The sequence below is a fragment of the Hypanus sabinus genome, chromosome 12 (assembly GCF_030144855.1).
Source record: "Hypanus sabinus isolate sHypSab1 chromosome 12, sHypSab1.hap1, whole genome shotgun sequence".
NCBI classification, from domain to species: Eukaryota; Metazoa; Chordata; class Chondrichthyes; order Myliobatiformes; family Dasyatidae; genus Hypanus; species Hypanus sabinus.
Genome location: NC_082717.1, coordinates 8544757 through 8571032, shown reverse-complemented (window position 1 = coordinate 8571032; position 26276 = coordinate 8544757). Strand labels below are relative to the sequence as shown.

At 45.7% G+C, this 26276-nt stretch overlaps 1 protein-coding gene across 4 annotated transcripts in view; it reads right to left on the bottom strand.

Annotated features, from left to right (window-relative positions):
- Positions 1-26276, bottom strand: part of LOC132402615 (collagen alpha-1(XII) chain-like) — a 380160-nt gene that overhangs the window by 117921 nt on the left and 235963 nt on the right. For all 4 annotated transcript variants that reach the window (XM_059985520.1, XM_059985521.1, XM_059985523.1 and 1 more), the window contains 4 exons: positions 13831-13983; positions 6100-6174; positions 4748-4887; positions 1645-1768 (listed from right to left, as the gene is read on the bottom strand). In XM_059985520.1, the coding sequence (XP_059841503.1) occupies positions 1645-1768; positions 4748-4887; positions 6100-6174; positions 13831-13983 (492 nt within the window). The remainder of the gene's footprint in view (positions 1-1644; positions 1769-4747; positions 4888-6099; positions 6175-13830; positions 13984-26276) is intronic.

The window sequence follows — 26276 nt, the reverse complement described above, 5'->3', positions numbered from 1 at the left end:
CCTCGGACTGGGTTGTTTGTTGATGCAAATACTGCATTCCACTGTATGTCTCAATGTCTTAATGTACTTAAAGGACTGAAAAAGAAGTGGGGAGATGAGGCATTGACCTTTCCCACTCACCTGTCTTCATCTATCGCCTTCCAGCTGGCCTCTTTCACCTCCCCCAACATTTTATTGTGGCATCTATCCCTTCCTTTCCTGTGCTAAAGAAGTGTCTCCTCCTGAAACGTTGACTGTTTATTCATTTCTAAAGATGCCGCCTGATCTGCTGAGTTCCTCCACCATTTTGTTTGTATTGCTTTAGATTTCTGCAGAATCTCTTGTGTTTATAATCTTCATCTCATACTTTTTTTTTAAAGTGTACATTTTCTCTTTAACAGTAGCATTGGAAAAACAGTCCATTTAGTAAGACCCATGTTCCCAGGCCAGAAATTCTCCACTTGCAGGACGTGGAAAGTAAACTCAAAGCCCATGGGGAGTTGATGTTTCTCATCTGTCACACAAATATTCAGACATAGTACATTGGTGACTCACTCTACAAAGGGCAGGATATCTGAGCCCTAATGCTAATGGCCTCCACTTAGATTACACGAGAGCTCCGTGACTGGTTGCAAACAAACATGAAGATTTGTATCCCTGTGGCTCCTTGAGATAGGAAAATTGATGTAATTTGTTAGTGGAGCACTGGAAATAATGGATAATTGTTCCTCGACACCCCTTGCTCAGTGTTGACATGTCCGTTTGATTTTGTGCTGGACAAAGACGTGCACTGTGAATGTTTTGAAGAATGGTTACAATCAAAGGAGGTGGAACACACCTTACAGAGCAGATACCTTGAATTTTGAAAGGCCGAGATATAGTAGATGTGGAGATGATGCTTACTACAATGGGGGAATCTTGGACCAGGGGGACTGCTTCAGATAGAAGGATATCAATTTAGAACAGAGATGAGGAGGAATTTCTTTGGCAGATGGTAATGAATCTGTGGATTTCATTGGCACAGATTGCTGTGGAGGCCGAGTCATTGATTATGTTTGAAGTAGAAGTTGATAGATTCTCGATTAGTAAGGGTGTCAAAGGTTATGAGTTGGCTGAGCAGACTTGATGGTCCAAATGGCCTAATTCTGCTCCTGTGTCTTATGGTCTTATACAAGACTGGGAAGGAATCTTTGACTATGCTGGCTGCTTTACAGGGGCAGTGAGAAGTGCAGACAGAGTCCATGGAGGAGAGGCTGGCTTCCGCAACGTGAAACACAAGAGATTCAGCAGATGTTCGAAATCCAGAGTAACACATACAATATGCTGGAAGAACTCAGCAGGTCAGGTAGCATCTATGGAGGGGAATAAACGGTCAACATTTCAGGCTGAGACTCTTCATTGGGACCAGGTATTTCTGCAACATGCTTTCTTCAGACTTAATAAGTGCTGCGGCACTTGCTGAGTTCCTCCAGCAATTTGTGTGTGTGTTGCTCAAGATTTCAAACATCTACAGAATCTCCTGTGTTTACAAAGCTGGGAGTTTGATGATCTTCTGAACCCATTGCCATCCTGAGCCAAGCCCCACTCCAATCATAACCCAGGCTTAAGAACATGTGCACAATGCATAAAGCCCTTGGGAAAATAAAGAGCAGTATTAATTAGTACCTGTCTTTGTGTTTCCTCCTTTGTACTGAATCATCTGCAGAGCAGCAAGAACCATTCCTTTGTCATGGTAAGTGTTCAACTTAAATTCAGCTTTCGCATCATCACTGAACTGAACCAGTGAAATCTGCACACAAAGAGAAACCAGACTTTAAATTGCCAGGAATGCACAATAAGGGCCAGTACCATCAGGAAGGGTCCTGCCCACCCTGCTCATGGATTGTTTGTCCAACTCCCATCAGGGAGAAAGCAGTGTAACATCCACGTCAGGATCACCAGTCTCAAAAACAGTTACCTTCCCCAAGCAGTAAGGCTGATCAACACCTCCACCCACTAACCCACCACTACTTTATTATTTCCTATCAGTCACCTACGTACAGCCTAGTGTCACTTTATGGACATACAATCAATCTATGGAAATAAGCTATCTTATTTTTTATGTTTGTTGTGTTTTAACTATTATTGTGTTCTTTATCGTCAGTAATTTTTTTTGACCTACATCAGATCTGCAGTAACAATTGTTTTGTTCTCCTTCACACTCGGGTACAGGAAAATAACATTAAACAATCCTGAGTCCACAATCTTGAACAATGTATTTTACACAAATATTTTAAACCATCTTTCAGAACATCTCATATTAATGATGTGCACTGTTGTTGCATGATTATAATATGGTGACCACTTCATACAAACTGGTAACTCACCACCTACAGAAGAAACTATAAGACATCCAGACATACACAGACAGAGAGCACAGAGCAGGACTGTGCAGCACTGGCCCTCTGGCCCTCAAAGCTGAGACAAACTTTTAGAATATAAAACATAGAACAGTACAGCACAAGGACAGGCCCTTCGGCCCACAATATTGGGCCAAACCTCGTAAATTAGTAATCAAGTTATTATTGCAATTTACTTTCTCTCCGCTCAAGCTGGTAAAACCTGAGGCATGGGCACAGCCAATCATCAATTACTAGGAACTTTCGGACTATTCTAGTTTCTGAATATTTGCTGTTGTGTAGTGACTTTGGGATGATCCTACTATCAGGACAATGCACACTCCTTCAATTTCCTCTTTTGATTCAGCATATTTCTGGTGTTTTCACTTATTGAAGTCTGTAAGATGTGTGTGTTGGAATGGCTATTATTATTGCCATTCCCAGCAATCCCCCAATTTAACCCTGGCCTAATAATGAGACAATTTACAATGACCAATTAACCTAACAACTAGTACACCCGGAGGAAACCCATGTGGTCATGGGGTTACAGGCAGTGGCAGGAATTGAACCCCGGTCGCCGGTACTGTAAACCATTGTGCTAACCACTACACTACCATGCTGCCCATTTTCATCACATTCTAAATTCTGCCTATCTAAATGCCCGTTGAAATCTCTAACACAAGGGTTCCCAACCTGGGGTCCACAGACCCCTTGGCTTAATCGTATAGGTCTTGTCATGGTTCCAGTTGGCCGTTCCCCTTTAACACTTCTTTCTCACTGTTCATGCCCCAATTTCAGTCAATTGCTGCTAGTTACCCAAAAATCATACACCTGGCTTTTATCAGAGACTGGGAAATAATACGAGGACGACTCTCTCACAGGTTGCCAGTTCATTGGTCAATTCTCATGTGATACTTCGTTCCCTGTTCCAATTAGAACCGTTAGTTCTCAGTTCTGCTTTAGTTTCTGGAGAGTCCCTGTGAATCCTGTCTCCTTGTCAAAATCCCTCTGGTTTCCTGCTCTACGCCAGCCTCCCCAACTGAGTCGACGTGCCAGTGTCCTGCACTTGGGTTCTCCTCCATCGCCCCCGTGTAACAGGTCTAAGGCATAAACGAACGGTTGGGAACTCCTGCTTTAATATTTCTGCCTCTACCCCCTCCCCAGGCGGCACATTTCAGGCATCTACTTGTGTAGAAAACTTGCCTCTCACATCTCGTTTGAAATCAATCCCCTCACCTTAAAGGTACTTTTAACCTACTCTGAGACCAATCTTATTTTTCCCTCCCACATAGCCTAATCTAATCACCTCTTAAAAGTCCCTAATGTATTTGTGTCTACCTCGACTACCACCATGGCAGTGCATTCTAATCACCTCGCACTCTCTGTATAAAAAACCTACCTCTGACATCCCCCTATACTTTCCTTCAATCGCCTGAAATTTGTTTTCTCATATTAGCTACTTCCACCCTGCTGAGGGCTGTCCCCTCTGCTTCTGCCTCTTATCATCTTGTACATCTCTATTAAGTCACCTCTCATCCTCCTTCAGTCCAAGAGGCAAAGGCCTATCTTGTTCAACCTATAAGACATGCTCTCTGACCCAGGAAGCAAACTTTAATGTATGCAGGCCTTTTACGTGAAGAGTATTCTGACTGCTTGCATCACAGCCTGGAATGGAAGCTCCTATACACAGCATCACAAGAGGCTGCAGAGGGTCACAGACTCAGTCAGCTCCATTAAGGGCACAATCCTCCCCAACTTCAAGAGTTGATGCCTCAAGAAGACACCATCCATCATTAAGGGTCCTCAATGTCACATACCCTCTTCTCATTACTACGAATAGGGTGGGAAGTACAGGAGCTTGGAGACACACCTGGGTAGGTCTGTAGTCTAGTGTAGTTTATTTCTGTGTTGTTTTTTTTACATAGTTCAGTCTAGTTTTTGTACTGTGTCATGTAACACCATGGTCCTGGAAAAAATGTCGTCTCTACCAGCAGTTATGGTCGAAATGACAATAGAAGTAACTTGATTTGACTTAGCAATTCAGAACAGCTTCTTCCCCTCTCCAGCAGATTTCTGAACGGTCCCAATAGATAACATCTCTAATGGGGCAATGTTTCAATGTCTCACTGCTGTCCAGCAAGTCTTGAATCCACTCTTATATATGCTATATGGGCCTTGTGCTCTGTGTGACTGCTGGTAGTGTGTTTTGCACCTTGGCCCCAGAGTAACACTGTTTTGTTAGGCTGTACTCATGGGTATGGTTGAATGATAAATTTGAACTTGAACATGAAATTACCATCTCTTACCCAATAGCGGTAGTATCTGACTGCATAAGAAACAAAGTCAATTTTGTTTTCTAAGACAGCGATTGAGTGAAGACTCGCACTCACCTGCATTCCATTTGGGCTGATCTCATCGAGAGCCCCAATAGTGTCGAAACAGAATTGCAAGACCTTATGGAAGTTTTCGTCCCCGATACTCCAGGAGCCGTCAACCAAGAACACCAAGTCAGCTTTTGCACCCAGGCAGACTGATGGTTAAACAAAAAATCAACATCAGCTCTTTCCCCCATCACCCTCTGTGCAAATATTTTAAAAGTTCACTGAAAAATTTCTATTGAAAGATACATGTTTCAAAAAACAGATGGTTAAGATGCTCTTTGGAAATAGACTGTCAAATGACCAAGGGAGTACACAACATCAGTAAAACCGAAGAGCAGATTATTGACTGCAGGTCGAAGAAACCGTGGTCCATGAGCCAATCACTATTTGGGGATCAGTGGTGAAGATGGTCAATAACTTTATATCCAAGGCATTATTATATCAGACTGGTTGCCTTGGGACCAGCATGCAAGAAGGCACAACAGCGCATCTAGTTTCTTAGAAGTTTGTGCAGATTTGGCATGTCACCTAAAACTTTGACAAACTTCTACCAATGCACAGTGGAGATTATCCTAACAGGTTACTTCATGGCCTGGTATGGAAACACCAATGCCCAGGAATGGAAAAGTCTACAGAAATTGGTGGATACAGACCAGTCCATCACAGGGAAAGCCCTCCCCACTTTGGGGCACATTTACAAGAAGAGCTGTCACACGAAAATAGCATCCACCATCAAGGATTCCCACCATCCAGGGCATGCTCTCTTCCTGCCACTACCATCAGGAAGGAGGTATAGGAATCTTAGGTCCCACACCACCATGTTCAGGAAACATTATTACTCTACAAACATCAGGATCCTGAACCAGTGTGGATAATTTCACTCACCTCAATGCTCAGCTAACTCCACAACATATGGACTTACTTTCAAGGACTCTATAACACATGCTTTCAGTATAATTTATTTACTTTTTTAAAAATTATTTGCATGATTTGTCTTTTGCACATTGGCTGTTTGCCAGTCTTTATTATTTATAGTTTTTCAAAAACTCTATTACATTTCTTTATTTTCCTGTAAAAGCCTGCACAAAAATGAATTTGTATGCACCAAACTCAATGGTGGGTCCTATGGTAACCAGTCTGGGATGTGCCATGTGATGTAATATCCAGAATAAAGCCTAACCAGAGTTAACAAGCTTTTGTCTTGGAAGATTGAACCTATCCTTCTTTGTTCAGATATCTTTGACCTGTTGTATTTTTGTCTGGACAAAATACAGAATTCATAATCAGCCATTGAAATACAATCTTTTGCTTCTGCATATGTACACCTGGGCTGTCGGTACAAAGTTGAAAAAAAAACTCACCTTCCCGAGCAGGTGGGATGGTCGGTGGTGGGGGAGGAGAAGGTGGCTCTGTTGGAGGAGTTGTTGGGCGGATCACTGCAAAGGAATCAGACAGGCATTTGTGAACTATATTAAACTTAAGCAGGTCATAAAATGAACAGCTTTACATGGCAGTTTCTGGATCGAGTCACAAAGTCCAGAGAGACGGCCAATACAAACAAAGAAGTACCACGTAATGGCCACTTGGAATTGGCGGAGATGCTCATTCCTTCTACCATCGTCAACAGTAGCTTCAGTAGCAGAGGGTCATCATGGAAAACATGGCAATCTTTCTCCGTAAGATCAGACGGGAAAATACCAGTCATTTCAACAAAGTATATTAATAGTCATATCTACATCTGCCCTTTTGTAAGGGAAACCAGAAACCCTAAAGATAGGTTTAACATACAGGGGAACAAGTTATTGGGTATTTTTAAAGTGGAGGTTGACAGGTTCTTGGTGAGACAGAGCATCAAAAGTTATGAGGAGAAGGCAGGAGAATGGGGTTGACACAGGTAATAAATCAGATATGATGGAAAGGCGGAACAGAACAGCTGGGCAGAATGGCCTAATCCTGTTCTGATGTATTATGGGCTTACAGTCTCCTCCAATAGGAATGTATTCTTTTTCCAACACATTGGTGGGTTGGTAGAAGACCCAACTATGCCCCTTATTCTTGCCCCATAGGGACAGATTTACATCGGTACAGGAACGTTTTTAGCCCTCCAGCTCCCTGTTAACTCCCCTCCTCCATTCCCTCTGTCTTGCCCATCACCCATACACCCTTCCCACTGGGTCCCCACTCCCCACTCTTCCCATCTGCCCACCCCACCTCCCTCACTCATTTCCATGCTGCACCTCCTCTCCTACCGGATTTCTCCATCCGCAGTACCTTGTCCCCTCCATTCTCACTTCCCAACCTCCTTCATTATTTCTACTCTTCCCTCCTTCACCTTTCCTCAACAAGTTTATCTTTTTGCTTGCCAGCTCTTGTTCGATTCCTTCATCCCACCTCATTATAGACTGGCTACCTTCCCTCTACCATAAGACTATAAGACATAAGAGCAGAATTAAGCCATTTGGCTCATTGAATCTGCTTTGTCATTCCATCATGGCTGATTTATTATCTCTCCCAACCCATTCTCCTGTCATCCCTTAGCCTTTGATGCCCTGATAGATCAAGAACCTATACCTTCTGCCATAAATATACCCAATGTGTTGGCGTGTGGCCTAGTGGATAAGGCATCGGTCTAGTGATCTGAAGGTCATTGGTTCAAGCCTCAGCTGAAGCAGCGTGTTGTGTCCTTGAGCAAGGCACTTAACAACACATTGCTCTGCGACGACACCGGTGCCAAGCTGCTTGGGTCACTGGTGCCAAGCTTCTTTTGGACAACATCGGTGGCATGGAGAGGAGAAGGCTTGCAGCTTGGGCAACTGCCAGTCTCCCATACAACCCTGCCCAGGGCTACGTCCTGGAAACCTTCCAAGGCTCCAATCCATGGTCTCACAAGACTATCAGATGCCTATGTCTATAAATATACCCAATTATTTGGCCTTCACAGGCATCTGTGGTAATGAATTTCACAGATATACACCTCCCTGGCTAAAGAAATTCCTCCTCACCTCTGTTCAAAAGGAATGTCCCTCTATTCCGATGCTGTGCCCTGTGGTCCTAGAATCATCCGCTATTGGAAAGAATCTCTCCACATCCACTCTATCTAGTCCTTTCTATATTCAATAGGTTTCAATGAGATCCCATTCACTCTTCTAAAATCCAGCGAGTACAGGCCCAGAGCCACCAAGAGCTCCTCATACGTGCGTTAACACTTTTATTCCTGGAATCATTCTTGTGAAGCTCCTCTGGACTTTAACCATTGCCAGCACAGCTTTTTTTTAGATAAGGGGCTCAAAACCACTCTTTGTTCCAGATCACGAGAAGGGTCTCAACTCAAAATGTTGACCGTCCATTTCTCTCTACATTTGTTGCCTGATTTGTTGAGTTCCTCCAACTGCTTGTTGTCTAGTTCAAACTCCATCACCTGCTCACTCCTCTGACTCTAAATATGTAAAGCTGGATCTTTTCAATTCAATAGCAACTGATTTGTCCCTTCACCCTGGAGACACAGGAGACCACAGATGCTGCATATTGTAGTGAAATATCAAACTGCTGGAGAAACTCAGTGGGTTTAGCAATGGGTGAAATACCCTACATCTATTCACTAGTTTCATTTCTAAACCATGATACTTCCATAATCCTTCAGGAAGGCACAGTTCAACCACTCATGGTGGTGAGGAAAGAGAATGCAATGTTAGCGTTCATTTCAAGAGAACTGCAATGAAAAAGCAAGGATGTAATACTGAGGCTTTATGGAGCCTTAAGGAGAGGCTTTACTTGAAGCATTGTGAGCAGTTTTTGGCTCCTTTTTCAGTTAATAAAGGACGTGCTGACATTGGAGAGGGTTCAGAAGAGGTTCACGAGAATGATTCTGGGAATGAAAAGGTTACCATATGAGCGTTGTTTGATGGCTCTGGGCCTGTACTCGCTGTAATTTAGAAGAATGAGGGGGAGGGATCTCATTGAAACCTATTGGATGTTGAAAGGCCTGGATAGAGTGGATGTGAAGAGGATGTTTCCTATAGTGGGTGAATCTAGGACCAGAGATCATAGTCTCAGAATAAAGGAATGTCCATTTAGAACAGAGATGAGGAAATTCTTTGGTGAATCTGTGTCAGATGACTACAGAGCCCAAGTTACTGGGTTCATTTAAGGTGGAGGTTGATAAGTTCTTGATTAGTCTTCTTATCTCCATAAAATGTCTCCTTATCTTTGATATCATACAGTTCTTAAACTATTTGCAGATAGACATAGAACACGTTCCCCAAGAGGACCACAATCTTGCCGTGGTTTGGAGGTTTGTTAGCCTTAATGACCTGGAGAGCTATGTTGGCTGGAGTCAGGGCTTTATGCTTTGGCTCTGGGTCACGTCACTCACGCCAAACAGGTCAAAGGTTAGAGACCAGACCAAGAGTGATCCAACGGTCCTCCAGGTTCAGGGTTTCAGCTTAGGGCTAACAACCCTGCCTGGTAAAACAAAACTGTTGTGGAAACAGCAATGAAGAATCCTTCTACATCTGAATGCAACAGTATTCCTGAGACTCCACCTGGGACTTGCATGACTCACAGGAGTTAAAAGCAAGCTACTGACACAATGAAGGAAGTCCTGGGCAACGCAGTGATGATGAACCTTCATTGCTGCCGGCGTAATGGGCAGTAGGTGGGTAGGTAGTTATGCCAACTGCTAAACCTGCTCCAAGATCAATCGAACCCTTCTCTCCAACATAACCCCCTATTTAACTTTCACCCATGCACCTATCTAAGAGTATCTTAAATGCCCCTAATGTATCTGCCTCTACCATCACCGATGTCAGGGCATTTCACACACCAACCATTCTCTGTAAAAAACCTACCTCTGACATCCCTTCTATATGTTCCTCCAATCACCTTAAAATTTTGCCCCCTTGTATTAGCTGTTTCCACCCTGTAAAAATTTGCTGGCTGTCATCTCGATCTATGCCTCTTATCAACCCCAGACAAGTTACTTCTTATTCTCCTTTACTCAAATCATGCAATGTTCAGATGGGGATGCCACAGTAGTACCTGTTGCAAACGTGGAATGGTTCAGACCATGGATTTGGAACAGTTTACTGCTCAAGTGCAGGGGCAAGTTGACAGGACTAAGCATCAAATCTGTTTTCATTTCAACATGGAGGTATGGAGAGTCCGCTGCACGGGATTGGAAAAAGCTGCAGAAGGCTGTAAACACTGCCAACTGTGTCATGGGCACTGGCTTCCCAGCATCAAGGACATCTTCAAAAGACAACGCCTCAAAATGTGGCATCCGTCACTAAGGAACCTCATCACCGAGGATGTGCCCTCATCTCATTGCTACCATCAAGGAGGAGGTACAGGAGCCTGAAGACACACATTCAACATTTTAGAAACAGCTTCTTCCTCACTGCCTTCAGATTTCTGAATGGACACTACCCCATTATTTTTGATACTTTTCCTTGCTCTCTTTTTGCACTAGTTATTGTAATAGATACCATAAGACCAAGGAGCAGAAGTCAGCCATTCGGCCCACCGAGTCTTCATGAGTTGTTCCAATCTCCCCTTTAGTCCCATTCCCCCACTTTCTCACCATAACCTTTGATGCCCTGACTACTCAGATACCTATCAATCTCTGCCTTAAATACACCCAATGACGTGGCCTCCACTGCCGCCCGTGGCAACAAATTCCACAGATTCACCACCCTCTGGCTAAAACATTTTTTTTCGCATCTCTGTTCTGAATGGGCGTCCTCCAATCCTCAAGTCATATCCTCTCGTACTAGACTCCCCCACCATGGGAAACAACTTTGCCACAAATACTCTGTCCATGCCTTTCAACATTCAAAATGTTTCTATGAGGTCCCCCCTCATTCTTCTAAACTCCAAGGAGTACAGTCCAAGAGTGGTCAAACATTCCTCATATGTTAACCCTCTCATTCCTGGAATCATTCTAGTGAATCTTCTCTGAACCCTCTCCAATGTCAGCACCTCTTTTCTCAAATAAGGAGCCCAAAACTGCACACAGTATTCCAAGTGAGATCTTACCAGTACCTTATAGAGCCTCAACATCACATCCTTGGTCCTATGCTCTATTCCTCTAGAAATGAATGCCAACATTGCATTTGCCTTCTTCACCACCGACTCAACCTGGAGGTTAACCTTAAGGATATCCTGCACTAGGACTCCCAAGTCCTGTTGCATCTTAAAACTTTGAATTCTCTCCCCATTTAAATAATAGTCTGCCCGTTTATTTCTTCTACCAAAGTGCATGACCATACACTTTCCAGTATTACATTTCATTTGCCACTTCTTCACCCATTCCCCCAGTCTGTCCAAGTCTCTCTGCAGACTCTCTGTTTCCTCAGCACTACCGGCTCCTCCACCTATCTTTGTATCATCAGCAAACTTCGCCACAATCTATTCCACAATCCAAATCGTTGATATACAATGTAAAAAGAAGCGGTCCCAACACGGACTCCTGTGGAACACCACTGGTAACCGGCAGCCAACCAGAATGGGATCCCTTTATTCCCACTCTCTGTTTCCTGCCAAACAACCAACACCTTATCCACGTATGTAACTTTCCCGTAATTCCATGGGCTCTTATCTTGTTTAGCAGCCTCATGTGCGGCACTTTGTCAAAGGCCTTCTGAAAATCCAAATACACAACATCCACTGCATCTCCCTTGTCGAGCCTACTTGTAATTTCCTCAAAAAATTGCACTAGGTTTGTCAGGCAGGATTTTCCTTTAAGGAAACCATGCTGAGTTCTGCCTATCTTGTCACATGCCTCCAGGTACTCTGTACCCTCATCCTTGACAATCGACTCCAACAACTTCCCAACCACCGATGTCAGGCTAACAGGTCTATAATTTCCTTTTTGCTTCGTTGCCCCCTTCTTAAATAGCCGAGTGACATTTGCAATCTTCCAGTCCTCCAGAACCAGGCCAGAATCTATCGACTTTTGAAAGATCATTGCTAATGCCTCCGCAATCTCCACTGCTACTTCCTTCAGAACACGAGGGTGCATTCCATCTGGTCCAGGAGATTTATCTACCCTTAGACTATTCAGCTTCCTGAGTACTTTCTCTGTCGTAATCGTGACTGCGCATATTCCTTGAATGTCCAGTATATTGCTGATGTCTTCCTCAGTGAAGACTGATGCAAAATACTCATTCAGTTCCTCCACCATCTCCTTATCTCCCATTTAATTTCTCCAGAATCATTTTCTGTTGGTCCTGTGTCTACTCTCACCTGTCTTTTACCCTTTATATACTTGAAAAAGCTTTTAGTATCCTCTTTGATATTACTTGCTAGCTTCCTTTCATAGTTCATCTTTTCCCTCTTAATGCCCTTCTTAGTTTCCTTTGGTAAGCTTTTAAAAACTTCCCAATCCTCCGTCTTCCCACTAATTTTTGCTTCCTTGTATGCCCTCTGCTTTGCTTTCACTTTGGCTTTGACTTCTCTTGTCAGCCACGGTTGTATCCTTTTTCCATTCGAAAATTTCTTCTTCTTTGGAATATGTCTGTCTTGCACCTTCCTCACTTCTCGCATAAACTCCAGCCACTGCTGCTCTGCCATTCTTCCCGCTAGAGTCCCTTTCCAGTCAACCTTGGCCAGTTCCTCTCTCATACCACTGTAATTTCCTTTACTCCACTGAAATACCGACACATTTCACATTCACATTCAGCTTCTCTTTCTCAAATTTCACAGTGAACTCAATCATGTTGTGATCACTGCCTCCTAAGGGTTCCTTCACCTCAATCTCCCTAATCACCTCTGGTTCATTACACAACACCCAATCCAGTACAGCCGATCCCCAAGTGGGCTCAAGAACAAGCTGTTCTAAAAAGCCATCCCTTAGACATTCTACAAATTCTCTCTCTTGAGATCCAGTGCCGACCTGATTTTCCCAATCCACTCGCATGTTAAAATCTTCCACAATTATAACACTGCCCTTCTGGCAAGCCTTTTCTATTTCCTGTTGTAATTTGTAGTCCACATCACTACAGCTGTTTGAAGGCCTGTATATGACTGCCATCGGGGTCCTTTTACCCCTGCGATTTCTTAGCTCAACCCATAAAGATTCTGTACCTTCTGATCCTATGTCAACTCTTTCTAATGATTTAATATCATTTCTTACCATTAAAGCCATGCCACCCCTTCTACCTACCTACCTATCCTTCTGATACACCGTGTATCCTTGGACACTCAGCTCCCAGAGACATGCATCCTTTAGCCACGTCTCAGTGATGGCCACAATACATCTTACTGAAATTTATAGGCATTTTTTTTATGTATTGGATGGTAATACTGCTGAAAAATACAAATTTCATGACATATGCCAGCGATATTTAACCTGATTCTGATAGAGAAATGCTTCCTACCACCACCATTGTTTTGTCCCGTTCTGAATTTGTCTGATCTGTTTACTCTGGGACAGCCCTTCAAGAGCTGAGTCGTGGAGAACTCCCACGTTTCTTTTTAAACAAAACTGAGAAAAGTATTCACATAGGAAATACACAAAATACAAGCGTCGGGGGTTCACAAATTTCATATTAATATATGGCTGGTATTACCCATAAAACACTCAATTCCCTGGTGGGCTACCATGCAGGCATCATAAAGGGTCTCTGTTTATTTATCTATAAACAAAGACTTTTTTATGAGGTCTTGTTGAGTTATAGGAACTTCATGACATATGTCAGTGGTGACGAATCTGATTCTTATTCTGAACAAAGTCCTTACTATAAATTGTAACTTTGCCAACAGTGATCCACTTTTTCTCATGCCATCAATCAGTAATCACTTTCCTCTTGCAACAAGTATCCGAGTTCAAGTTTATCGTCATCTGACTGTACATAATGTGTCTCCAAACCGCAGTGCAACTTTAATCACACAAGGTACATCAAAATAATACAAGATAAAATATTATTCAAATTTCATGTGAAGTGTACAGCACTGCTAAACAGTAATCAGTTCGCTGTCCTAGCAATACCCCGACTGCATCTGTACTGACACGAATCTAATTCCCACCTTTAACCTGACAGCTTATTGGCTGATCCGTCGCTGATGTCTGCTGAACTCTGCATCCATGTACTCACATGTACGCTCTTGCACGTTGATTCCAGGACCCTCCAGGTTTGGAAGCTGAGTGTATACAACGGCATCGTAGAGAGTATTCGGGGAGAGCCCAGTGAAGCAGTAACTAGAATCAGCACCATTGATTGTAACGTCCTGATGTCCACCAGCATAAACTGCAGAAACAAAATGAAGCAAAGAATAATCACTCACTGTATCTGGAGTGCAAAAGCACTCAGGACAGCAAGAATTTAGAAGGATGTTGCCAGGACTCGTGGGCCTGAATTGTAGGGAAGGTTTGAATAGGTTAGGACCTTATTCCCCGAAGCACAGGAAAATTAGAGGAGATTAGACAGAGGTATACAAAATTAATAAGGGGTATAGAGCAGTTAAGGTCATGTAGGTTTTTCCCCATTCAGGTTGGGTGAGACTAGAACTAATGGTCATAGGTTAAGGGTGTTGGCACGTGGCCTAGTGGGCAAGGCATTAGACTAGTAACCTGAAGGGCACTGGTTCGAGCCTCAGCTGAGGCAGAGTGTTTGTGTCCTTGAGCAAGGCACTTAACAACACATTGCTCTGTGATGTCACCAGTGCCAAGCTGCATGGGTCCTAGTGCCCTTCCTTTGGACAACATCGGTGGCATGAAGAGAAGAAGGCCTGCAGCTTGGGCAACTGCCGGTCTCCCATACAACCCTGCCCAGGCTTGCACCCTGGAAACTCCAGGCGCAGATCCATGGTCTCTCAAGACAGATGCCACCAACCAAGGGCGAAAGGTGAAATACTTAAGGGGAACCTGAGTTGGAACTTGTTCAACTAGACTGTGGTGCAAGCGTGGAACGAGATACCTGTGAAAGTGATGGATATGGGTTTGGATAAGTACATGGATGGGAGGGGTGTGGAGGACTATATTCCAGGTGTGGGTTGATGAGACTCGGCAAACTAGCAGTTCAGCATGGACTAGATTATCCAAAGGGCACATTTCCGTGCCCTAGTGCTTCATGAGTATATGTGTTATGGTAAAATATATCAGCTTCTTAAAAAATCCATAAGCAATGACAAGAAGAGGATTAGCTTAGTTTTCTTTCATGTGACAAGACTGCAGGCTCATATTTGTATGTAGTATCCTATATCAAATTCACAGGGTTGTATATGAGTTGCAAAATTGGGTCTTTATTACTTCGCAGTCTGTCCTTCGTCAACGGTGAGGTTCCGGAGGACTGCAGGATGCCTAATGTTCCCTTTATCATGTAAGGCTCTAAAAGTATGCTGGCAAATCATAGGCCGCTGAGCCTGAAGTTAGTAGTGGGTAAGTAATTGGGAGGCGTTCTAAGGGACAGGACATCGGGTTTGGTTTGACAGGGATTGACTTGGGAAAGTCAACATGGATTTATGTGTGGGAGGCTGTGTTTAACCAAGCTTATAGTTTTTTTTTCCATGGAGGTTACCAGGAAAGCAGACAAAGGAAAGGCAGTGGATATTGTCTATATGGATTTTAACATGGCCTTTGACGGTCCCAAATGGAAGGCTGGCGAAGAAGGTTCAGTCACTTGGCATTCAGGACAAGTTAGTAAATTGTATTAAAGCAGGGGTTCCCAACCTGGGGTGCACAGATCCCTCGATTAAAGGGAGGATTCCAGGGCATATAAAAGGTTGGGATCCCCTGGATTAGACATCTGCTTCGCGGGAGAAGCCATAGAGTGGTCATAGGTGGTTGCCTTACTGACTGTGTACTGCAGGAATCAGTGCTGGGTCCTTTGTTGTTTGTCATTTATATCAGCAAGCTGAATCAGCAAATTTGCAGCCTTTTTTTGATTTACATTTAAGTCAGGGTTTGAAGCTCTATATATATATAAATAAATATTCCAAGATCATTAGCTATATTTGGCACACTTTGGGAAAGCTGGATTATGAATCCAGGGCTCTGGAGAACTGTTCTACATATTTCATGAATCATCTCTGTATGTGTTCATTGCTAAAAATTCTGTGTAATTCTATGTGTACTTGGGGAGATGTCTGCTTCATCTGTTTGTATGTGTATACACGTACACAGTGTCCACTTTAATAGGTCCAACTGTGCGCCTGTCATTAATGCAAATATCTAATCAGCCAAACATGTGGCAGCAACTCAATCCATTAAAGTATGCAGACATGGTCAAGAGGTTCAGTTGTTGTTCAGACTAAATATTAGAATGGGGAAGAAATGCCAAGTAACTTTGACCATGCAATGAATACTGGTGCCAGACTGGCTGATTTGAGTATCTCAGGAACTGCTGACACAGTCATAGAGTCATAGAAAAGCACAGCAGCACAGGCACAAGCTTTTTGGCCCATCCAGTCTGTGATGAACCATTTAAACTGCCTACTCCTATTGATCTGCACTGGGACCATAGCCCTCCATACCCTACCATCTATGTACATGATGCACCATCAATAACTCACACTGAGACGTAGGCGAGATATCGGCTTTTATTGACTGGAAGAAGGAACCAGGAGTGAGTGTCTATCATACAAGGTCCTGGAGACTGAGGCCGATCTTCAGGCCGCAGGTCTCCTTTATACAGGGGCCTGTGGGAGGAGCCACAGGAGCAGTCAGCAGGGGCGTGTCCCGACAGGCACATAGTTCACCACATTCACCCCCCCTTCGTTTGAAAAAGTCCTCATGAAGCGAAGGTTCTTACAAGTCAAGCCGATCAGGCGGTCGAATCTGTCGCTGCGATCTACGTAGCACCGGCTGTGACCGCATAGGTGCCGGCAACATTGGCGATTGCACAGGGGACGGGGGTTGCGCGTGTTCTTGCCCACTAGGCGCCGGTGATCCCTCATGCATGTGCGAGGCGCCTGGTATAAATGCGTACGAAACGCCCGGTATACAAGTGTCGTGAGGAGTCTGTGTAGGGCCTGGTGAGCTATAAGTGTCGTGAGGAGTCTGTGTAGGGCCTGGTGAGTACGGTGTCACCTCAGGTGCAGGGTTCACAGTTACCGGAGAGCCTTCAGGGTAGTGGTCTGCTGCACCTGCGGGTGCCAGGTCGCGGATGGAGACCGTGTCCTCCCGCCCATCAGGCAAGACCACGTAAGCATACTGGGGGTTCGCATGGAGAAGGTGAACCCTCTCCACCAGCGGGGAGTATTTATTGCTCCTCACATGTTTCCGGAGCAGCACTGGCCCCGGGGACGTCAGCCAAACTGGTAGGGTGGTCCCAGTGACAGACTTCCTGGGAAAAGAGAATAGGCGTTCGTGAGGGGTGGCATTGGTGGACGTACATAACAGAGAGCGGATAGAGTGCAGTGCCTCAGGGAGGACCTCCTGCCATCGAGAGACCGGCAACCCTTTGGACTTAAGGGCTAAAAGTGTGGCCTTCCACACTGTGGCATTCTCCCGCTCTACCTGGCCATTACCCCGGGGATTATAACTCGTGGTCCGACTGGTAGCAATGCCCCTAGCTAGCAAGTACTGGCGCAGCTCCTCACTCATAAAGGAGGACCCTCTATCACTGTGGATATAGCAGGGATACCCGAACAGAGTGAAGAGCTGGCGCAGGGCTTTTATGACGGACGTGGCAGTGGTGTCGGGGCAGGGGATGGCAAAGGGGAACCGTGAGAACTCGTCAATAACACTGAGAAAATAGACATTGCGGTCAGTGGAGGGAAGGGGGCCCTTAAAGTCAACACTCAGGCGTTCAAAAGGGCGGGTGGCCTTGACAAGTTGTGCCGTGTCAGGACAGTAGAAGTGCGGTTTGCACTCGGCACAAATTTGGCAGTCCCTGGTCATCGTCCTGATGTCCTCCAGGGAGTACGGCAGGTTCCGAGCTTTCACAAAATGGTAAAATCGGGTGACCCCCGGATGGCAAAGTTGTGCATGAAGGGCGTACAGCTGGTCGAGCTGTGTGCTAGCACATGTTCCCCGGGATAGGGCATCAGGGGGCTCATTGAGTCTGCCAGGCCGGTACAGGATATCATAGGTGTAGGTGGAGAGTTCTATCCTCCACCGCAAAATCTTATCATTTTTGATCTTGCCCCGCTGTTGGTTGCTGAACAGGAATGCAACCGAGCGCTGGTCGGTCAGCACAGTGAATCTTTTGCCAGCAAGATAGTGCCTCCAGTGCCTAACAGCCTCCACTATGGCCTGGGCTTCTTTCTCCACCGCGGAGTGCCGAATTTCAGAGCCTTGGAGGGTGCGAGAAAAGAATGCTACTGGTCTGCCTTCCTGATTAAGGGTAGCAGCCAGAGCGAAATCGGAGGCATCACACTCCACTTGGAAGGGAGCGGTCTCGTCCACTGCATGCATCGTAGCTTTGGCAATGTCCGCTTTAATGCAGTTGAAGGCCGTGCAGGCCTCAGCAGAGAGGGGAAACGAGGTAGACTTGACCAGGGGGCGAGCCTTGTCTGCGTAATGGGGGACCCATTGGGCGTAATAGGAAAAAAACCCCAGGCACCGTCTGAGGGCCTTGAGAGTGGTGGGAAGAGGGAGCTCTAACAGGGGGCGCATACGTTCGGGATCAGGCCCAATAACCCCGTTTTCCACGACATACCCAAGTATAGCAAGGCGGGTGGTACCAAAAACACACTTGTCCCTGTTATAAGTAAGGTTCAGAGCTGCGGCCACTTGGAGAAACCGTTGGAGGTTGGCGTCGTGATCTGGCCTGTCATGACCACAGATGGTGATGTTATCCAGATAGGGAAATGTGGCCTGCAGTTGGTACTGGTCCACCATCCGGTCCATTTCCCTCTGGAAGACAGAGACACCATTCGTGACACCGAAAGGGACGCGCAGGAAGTGATAGAGCCGGCCGCCCGCCTCGAAGGCGGTGTAGGGGCGGTCCTCTGGGCAGATGGGGAGCTGGTGATAAGCGGATTTCAGATCTATTGTCGAGTACACCTTATACTGAGCAATCTGGTTGACTATATCCGCGATGCGGGGTAGGGGGTATGCGTCAAGCTGCGTAAACCTATTGATGGTTTGACTATAGTCCACCACCATCCTATTTTTCTGCCCAGTCCGAACAACAACCACCTGGGCCCTCCAAGGGCTTGTGCTCGGCTCAATGATCCCCTCCCTGAGCAGCCGCTGCACCTCCGACTGAATGAAGGCCCGGTCCCCCGCGCTGTACCTCCTGCTTTTGGTTGCCACAGGTTTACAGTCGGGGGTCAGGTTGGCGAACAGCGGTGGGGGAGGGATCTTGAGAGTGGAGAGGCTGCAAGTGTCGGTAGCGCAGCTGTTGGCCTGGTTCTGGATGGGATGTGTGTGTCCGTGTGTGTGTGTGGTCAGTAGCGGGGTATGTGAAGAAGTCCCACAAAACTGAGGATTCTTGACAGTGAGTGGTGGGAGGGGCCCGTCGTATACCATAGTCACACTTTCGAGATGGCTCTGGAAGTCCAGCCCCAATAGCACAGGTGCACACAGATTAGGCATGACCAGCAGTTCAAAGTCCCGATATACTGTGCCTTGCACCACCAAAGTCGCTACACAACCCGCCCGGATGTCTGCGGACTGCGACCCAGAGGCCAAATGGAACCTCCGACTGACCGGCCGCGTTGCAAGTCCGCAGCGTTGCACTGTGTCCAGGTGAATAAAACTCCCAGTGCTGCCCGTGTCAAACAGGCATCCAGTCCAATGCCCCTCCACCTGGATGTCCATCATGGATCTTGCAAGCTGGTGTGGGGCGCTTTGGTCGAGAGTCACAGTGGCCAGAGTTGGATCGCCGTCGGGGTACCCGGTCAGCATCGGAGGGTCGGGGGCGGGGCATGCTGACGCCGACAAAGATGGCCGCTCACATCCGGGGTACCCGGTCAGCATCCGAGGATCGGGGGCGGGGCGTGCTGACGTCGACAAAGATGGCCGCCCACATCCCGGCATGCAAGATGGCGGCCCCCACGTTTCACCCGCAGCGCTGCACTCCGCTCGAGGTTGAGACTTACAGACCTTGGCGAAGTGGCCCCGCTTTCCGCAGCTGGAGCAGGTCACTTCTCGCGCTGGACAGCGTTGTCGAGGATGTTTCTTTTGGCCACAGAAATAACAAAGCACGAGTTTCTTACGGGCCACAGCCGTGGTCTGGGTCGGGGAGCTCGTGGAATCGCGACTGGCGGCGGCGTTGGCGAATTCGCTCCCGGGAGCCGGCGGTGGCGGGGTCTGAGGCGTCCACGAAACCGGCGGGGAATCGCGCGACTGGACAGCGTCGGCGTTATGCCGCGCAGCTTCTAGAGCGTTGGCCTTCTCTATCGCCGAGCTTAAGGTAAGATCCGAGTTCTCCAGCAGTCGCTGGCGCATGTACACTGACCTCAGTCCCGTCACAAAGGCGTCTCGCACCAGCAGCTCCGCATGCTGTTCTGCCGTGAGCGTCTTGCAGTCACAAGGTCGGACGAGTGTCTGTAGTGCTCGGAGAAACTCAGCGCACGATTCGCCAGGCCGCTGTTGCCGGGTAGCTAAGCGATGTCTTGCGTAGACGGTGTTCACCGGCCGCAGGTACTGTCGTTTGAGGGCGTCCAGTGCCCCTTCGTAGGTCGGCAGGTCCCGGATAAAGGAGTAAACTTTGGAGGAGACCCTCGAGAGTAGGATTCTGTGCATAACGGCGGGTTCAGTCGCACGAAGCTCCGCCAAGTACGATTGGAAGCATGCAAGCCAGTGTTCAAAAGCGAGAGCTGCGTCAGGGTCTTGAGGGTCCAAATCCAACCGGTCCGGACGCAAAACGGGTTCCATGTTTTAAAACTTCCAGTCAATAAAATTGATGCACCATCAATAACTCACACTGAGACGTAGGCGAGATATCGGCTTTTATTGACTGGAAGAAGGAACCAGGAGTGAGTGTCTATCATACAAGGTCCTGGAGACTGAGGCCGATCTTCAGGCCGCAGGTCTCCTTTATACCAGGGCCTGTGGGAGGAGCCACAGGAGCAGTCAGCAGGGGCGTGTCCCGACAGGCACATAGTTCACCACAGTACATATCAAAACTTCTCTTCAATATTGAAAGCAAGCTTGCACACACCACTTGTGTTGGCAGCTCATTACACGCTCTTACGACTGTCTGAGTGAAGAAGATTCCCCTCATGTCCCTCTTAAAATTTTCACCTTTAACCTTTAATCAATGACCTCCAGTTATAGTCCCACCCAACCTCAGTGGAAAAGGCCTGTTTGTATTTATCCCATACATACCCCTCATAATTTTTATACCTCTATCAAATCTACACTCAGTGTTCTACTTTCCAAGAAATAAAGTCCTAAACTAGTAAATCTTTCCTTATAATTCAGGTTCTCCAGACCTGGCAAAGGCCTTGTAAATTTTCTCCGTACTCTTTCAACTTGATGTGCATCCTTCCTGTAGGTAGCTCACCAAAACTGTACACAATACTCCAAATTAGGCCTCACCAATGTCTTGCACAAATTCAGCATATCATTCCAAGCCCTGTATTCCTGATTTCCTGGGATTTTCACATGCAAAAGTCTCCAGAGTTCACAGAGAACTGAGCAAAAAACAAAATAACATTCAGTGAGCGGCAGTTCTGTCGGCAAAAACACGTTAATGAGAATGGCCAGACTGTTGAAGATGACAGGAAGGCGACAGTAACTCAAATAACCACGTGTGACATTGGTGGTGTGCAGAAGAGCATCTCTGAAAGCACAACATGTCAAACCTTCAAGTGGACGGGCTACAACAGCGGAAGACCATGAACGTACATCCAGTGGCCACTTTATTAGGTACAAGAGGTAACTGATAAAGTCTTCACTGAGTGTATATGTCCACACATGTGGGGATCGGTTGTTTCAAATGGAAGCCCAAAATGAAGCATTCTTTTCTGATACCATTAGCATCTTTCCTTTATATTGGTTAACAAGTTAGTTGGCAAATGTCAAAAGACTATGCTAATGAAAGCTAATATAATTATAGCTTTCAGGGCACGGTTCATTTTCCTGTTTGGAATGTTCCATAGGCTTTTTTTTTGTAAATTGAGACCATATGGAAGTAACATAACTCTCCAGACATTCCATGTGCATACGAAGATAACATAGGTTAGTTGAAGTTTGAGTTTCTAGTTACTGCCTGAGAGTTAAATCTTTGTCCAGGTCATTTTCAGTTTAGCATATAAATACCAAACAGCCAATGATCCTGATGGGGTGTTCTGGATGTCTAGAGAGGTACTAGGCAGTAGTACCTGTGGTTAAAGGGTTTGTCATGTCGCCCTCGGGATTTCTCACATGCATGCCACAGCAATCACACCCTGATACATAGCTTCGACAGGCATGCTAAGCCAGCTGAGGGTAGAAACATAGAAAACCTACAGCACAATACAGGCCCTTTGGCCCACAAAGCTGTGCCGAACATGTCCCTACTTAAGAAATTACCTAGGGATACCCATAGCCGTCTATTTTTCTGAGGTCCATGTACCTGTCCAGGAGTCTCATAAAAGACCCTAACGTATCCACCTCCACCATCTCACCATCAGCCCATTCTACACACTCATCACTCTCTGTGTAAAAAACTTACCCCTAACATCTCCTCTGTACCTACTTCCAAGCACCTTAAAACTGTGCCCTCTCGTGCTAGCCATTTCAGCCCCGGGAAAAAGCCTCTGATTATCCACATAATCAATGCTTCTCATCATCTTATACACCTCAATCAGGTCACCTCTCACCTTCCATCACTGCAGGGACAGTAAACTTCATACCCCAGTGAGACAGGAACATGCCTCAATGAATCTGGTCTGGTTAAACAATTCAAATACACTGGAATGCAAGAAGCTGCAGAATATGGTGGACTTTGCCTAATGCATCATGGCCACATCACTCTCCAACAATGGTGGCATCTACAGGAGGTGCTGCCTCAAGATGACAACATCCATCATCAAAGACCCCTGCCGTCTGGCCCATGCCACCATCTCACAGCTTCCTTTGGGCAGGGGGTACAGAAGCCTGAAATCTCACACCACCAGGTTCAAAAACAGCTACTTCCCTGCAACCATTTGAATCCTCACTGGAGATTGGAGGCCCGAATATGGCTCAACTGAAGCCCACCAAAAACTTCACCGCACGAGTTAGAACATTCACTGAATCCCAATTAATCTTATTCAAATACTCTTTGTGGCCACTTTATCATGAACAGGAGATACTTAATAAAGTGATCAGGGGATATATTTATGGCCTTCTGCTGTTGAAACCCACCCATTTCAAGGTTCGACATGTTGTGCATTCAGAGATGCTCTTCTGCACACCACTGTTGCAATGTGTGGTTATTTGAGTTACTGTCGCCTTTCTGTCAGCTTGAACCAGTCTGGCCGTTCTCCTCTGATCCCTCTCATTAACAAAGCATTTTCACCCACAGACCTGCTGCTCACTGGATGTTTATTTTTTTTTCTTTTTTGCACTATTCTCTGTAAACTCTGGAGACTGTTATTCATGAGAATCGCAGGAGATCAGCAGTTTCTGAGATACTCAAACCACCCCATCTGGCACCAGCAATCATCCCACATTCAGTCACATCGATCACATTTCTTCCTCATTCTGATGTTTGGCCTGAGCAGTAACTGAACCTCTTGACCATGTCTGCAGGCTTTCATGCATCATGTTGCTGCCACATGATTGGTTGATTAGGTATTTGCATTAACAAGCAGATTTACAGGTGTGCCAAATAAAGTGGCCACTGATTGGTCACTAGTCATGTTGCACAAATATAATCTCAGAACTTTTCGAGTTATACCCGTGAAATTCTGTGGCATGGTCTGTTTAAGACTAATTCAGGACACATTTAACACAATCACTTAAGGCGCATCAGAGGCCGAACAAATGTTTCCAGACTGGTTTTACATTGAAGGGTACTCACAGAGAAAACAAAGTTAACTGGCCCAGTGTTTAGCCTTGCTCTTGGAACATTATCTTCAATTTGTCCTACTCCCCAATCATTCCCCAGGGACCAACAGACTTATTCTGTTAGAACATGGAAACAGCCTACTTGACCCAACAAAATCTGTGGTTCTGATTACCCGCACGTAATCATTTTGATCCAATCGAATTCCTCAACCTCCTCCCAAATTATTTGTGGCTTTCTTTTATTTATGTATTTAATTTAATAAACTTTGATTCAGTTTCCATAAATGCATCTGCGTGGGCTGATCATTTATAACTTCGCTGACAGTTTAATGCCTTCAGTACCGGGCAGGAATTAGCTTTAATGTCAACCTCTTAGTTGCAGGAACAAGGTTAAGTTGTTCAGGCACTTAACTAGATGAAACAGGTTAAGGGTGAAAGGTGAAATATTTAAGCAGGAGCTGAGAGGGAGCTTCTTCATTCAGCAGGTGGTGAGAGTATTGATCAAACTGCCAGCAGAAATTATGGATGTAGGTTCAATTTCAACATTTGAAAGACATTTGTATAAGCACCCAGATGAGAGGGGTAAGGGGATATGTGGTCCGCGTGCAGTTTGATGGGACTGTACAGAATAATAGGCACAGTAGCATAGTGGTTAGCATAATGCTTTAATTCTTGCTGCTGCCTGTAACAAGTTTGCCTGTTCTCCCCGTAACAATATGGGTTTCCTCCAGATGCTCTGGTTTCCTCCCACGGTCCAAAGACATACCAGTTGGTAGCTTAATTGGTTGGTGTAAATTATCTCATGATGAGACTAGGATTAAGTTGGCAGATCGCTGGGCGGCGTGGCTCAAACGGCTACAGGGGCCTGTTCCACACCATATCGCGATACAGGTAACGGTTTGACATTAATTAGACATACCAAAGGCCCCGTTTCTCTGCTGTAGCTCTGAATGACTCTATGATTCTACCTCATATGGTAAAATTTATTGAGCATTTTAATGGATGTGACATTTCTCATGATCTGTGACTCAACAATTAATTGCCATAACATCCACACTATTCCAAAGTGGACCCACTTATGTGAGTCACCATCCTAGCCTTCAAATTTTGTACAGTCCTCTTGACTGTTAGCAGATGGTCTCGAAGGTCGGAAGTCTTTCTAGTGCAGAATTTTTATATTTATTCTTTGTCAGTCATGGTGACTGGGCTTGGACAGATGCTGGCAGCAACTGTCCTATGGGCGGGTTGAGATACGATTGAGAGAGGAGATGCTAAAATTAGATGGATGCTGGAATTTCTGTTATTTAGGTATACTTATTTTTTCTCTTGTGAAAGTGGCTACTGTGATGGAGTGAGTCCAGATCGACAGGCATCCAAACTGCCCATGGGACTTCACCCAGCTAAAGAACATATTTATCTTATATGGGCAAAGAAGATTTTCAGCTGGTTTGGAGTCAAGCCATGGTCCCTGGGAATGAAAAGTGGCACCAGAATGTAATCTATTTGATCCTCTTCCTTTTACTTCCACTATTGGAATATTTTATTCGTCTATTTCAGTTATGTTGAGTCACTGTCAAAACATAACGTGGGCTTCAGTCGAGCCACATTCAGGCCTCCAATTGATAAAACCATAAAGATAACGATTGCCATTTTATCACATTAGATCGCACAATGATTCATGGTGGAGCAGCAAATCATAAACACAAAAGGTTCCGCAGATGCCAGAAGTTGAGAGCAACACACACACAAAATGCTGAAGGAGCACAGCAGGTCAGATGGCAAGTTTGGATAGGCAAGTGGATGGAAGGCTATGGTTTGGGAGTAGGTCAATAGATTGAGATGGAGTAACTGTTCAGCACAGACTAAATGGGCTGAAGGGCCATTTCTGTGCTGCTGTAGTGCTCTAGGATTCTATGACAAAGAAGGAAGGTGAGGTCTAGAATACAAGAGTAAGGATGTGCTTTATAAGGCACTGGTGAGTACCTTCAGTACTGTGAACAGTTTTGGGCCCCCCATCTTAGAAAAGATGTGCTGGCATTGGAGAGGGTCCAGAGGAGGTTCACAAGGATAATTCCAGGAATGAAAGAGTTATCATACAAGGAACGTTTGATGGCTCTGGGTCTGTACCTGCTGGAATTCAGAAGGATAAGGGGGGATCTCATTGAAACCTTTTGAATATCGAAAAGCCTAGACAGAGTAAATGAGAAAAGGATGTTTCCCATGGTGGGAGAGTCTAGGACAAGAGGGCACAGCCTCAGGATAGAGGGGCATCCTTTCAAAACAGAGAAACGGAGAAATTTCTTCAGCCAGAGGCTGGTGAATTTGTGGAATCTATTGCCACGTGTAGCTGTGGAGACTAGACAATAGACAGTAGGTGCAGGAGTTGGCCATTCGGCCCTTCTAGCCAGCACTGCCATTCACTGTGATCACGGCTGATCATACACAATCAGTACCCCGTTAGAGTCCTCTCCCCATATCCCTTGACCCCGCTATCTATAACAGCTCTATCTAAGGCCAGGTCATTGGGTGTATTTTAAGCAGAGACTGATATGTTCTTGATTGGACATGGCATCAAAGGTTACGGGGAGAAGGCTGGGAACTGGGGTTGAGGAGGAGAAGAAAAAGAGGATCAGCCATGATTGAATGGCGGAGCAGACTCGATGGGCCTAATGG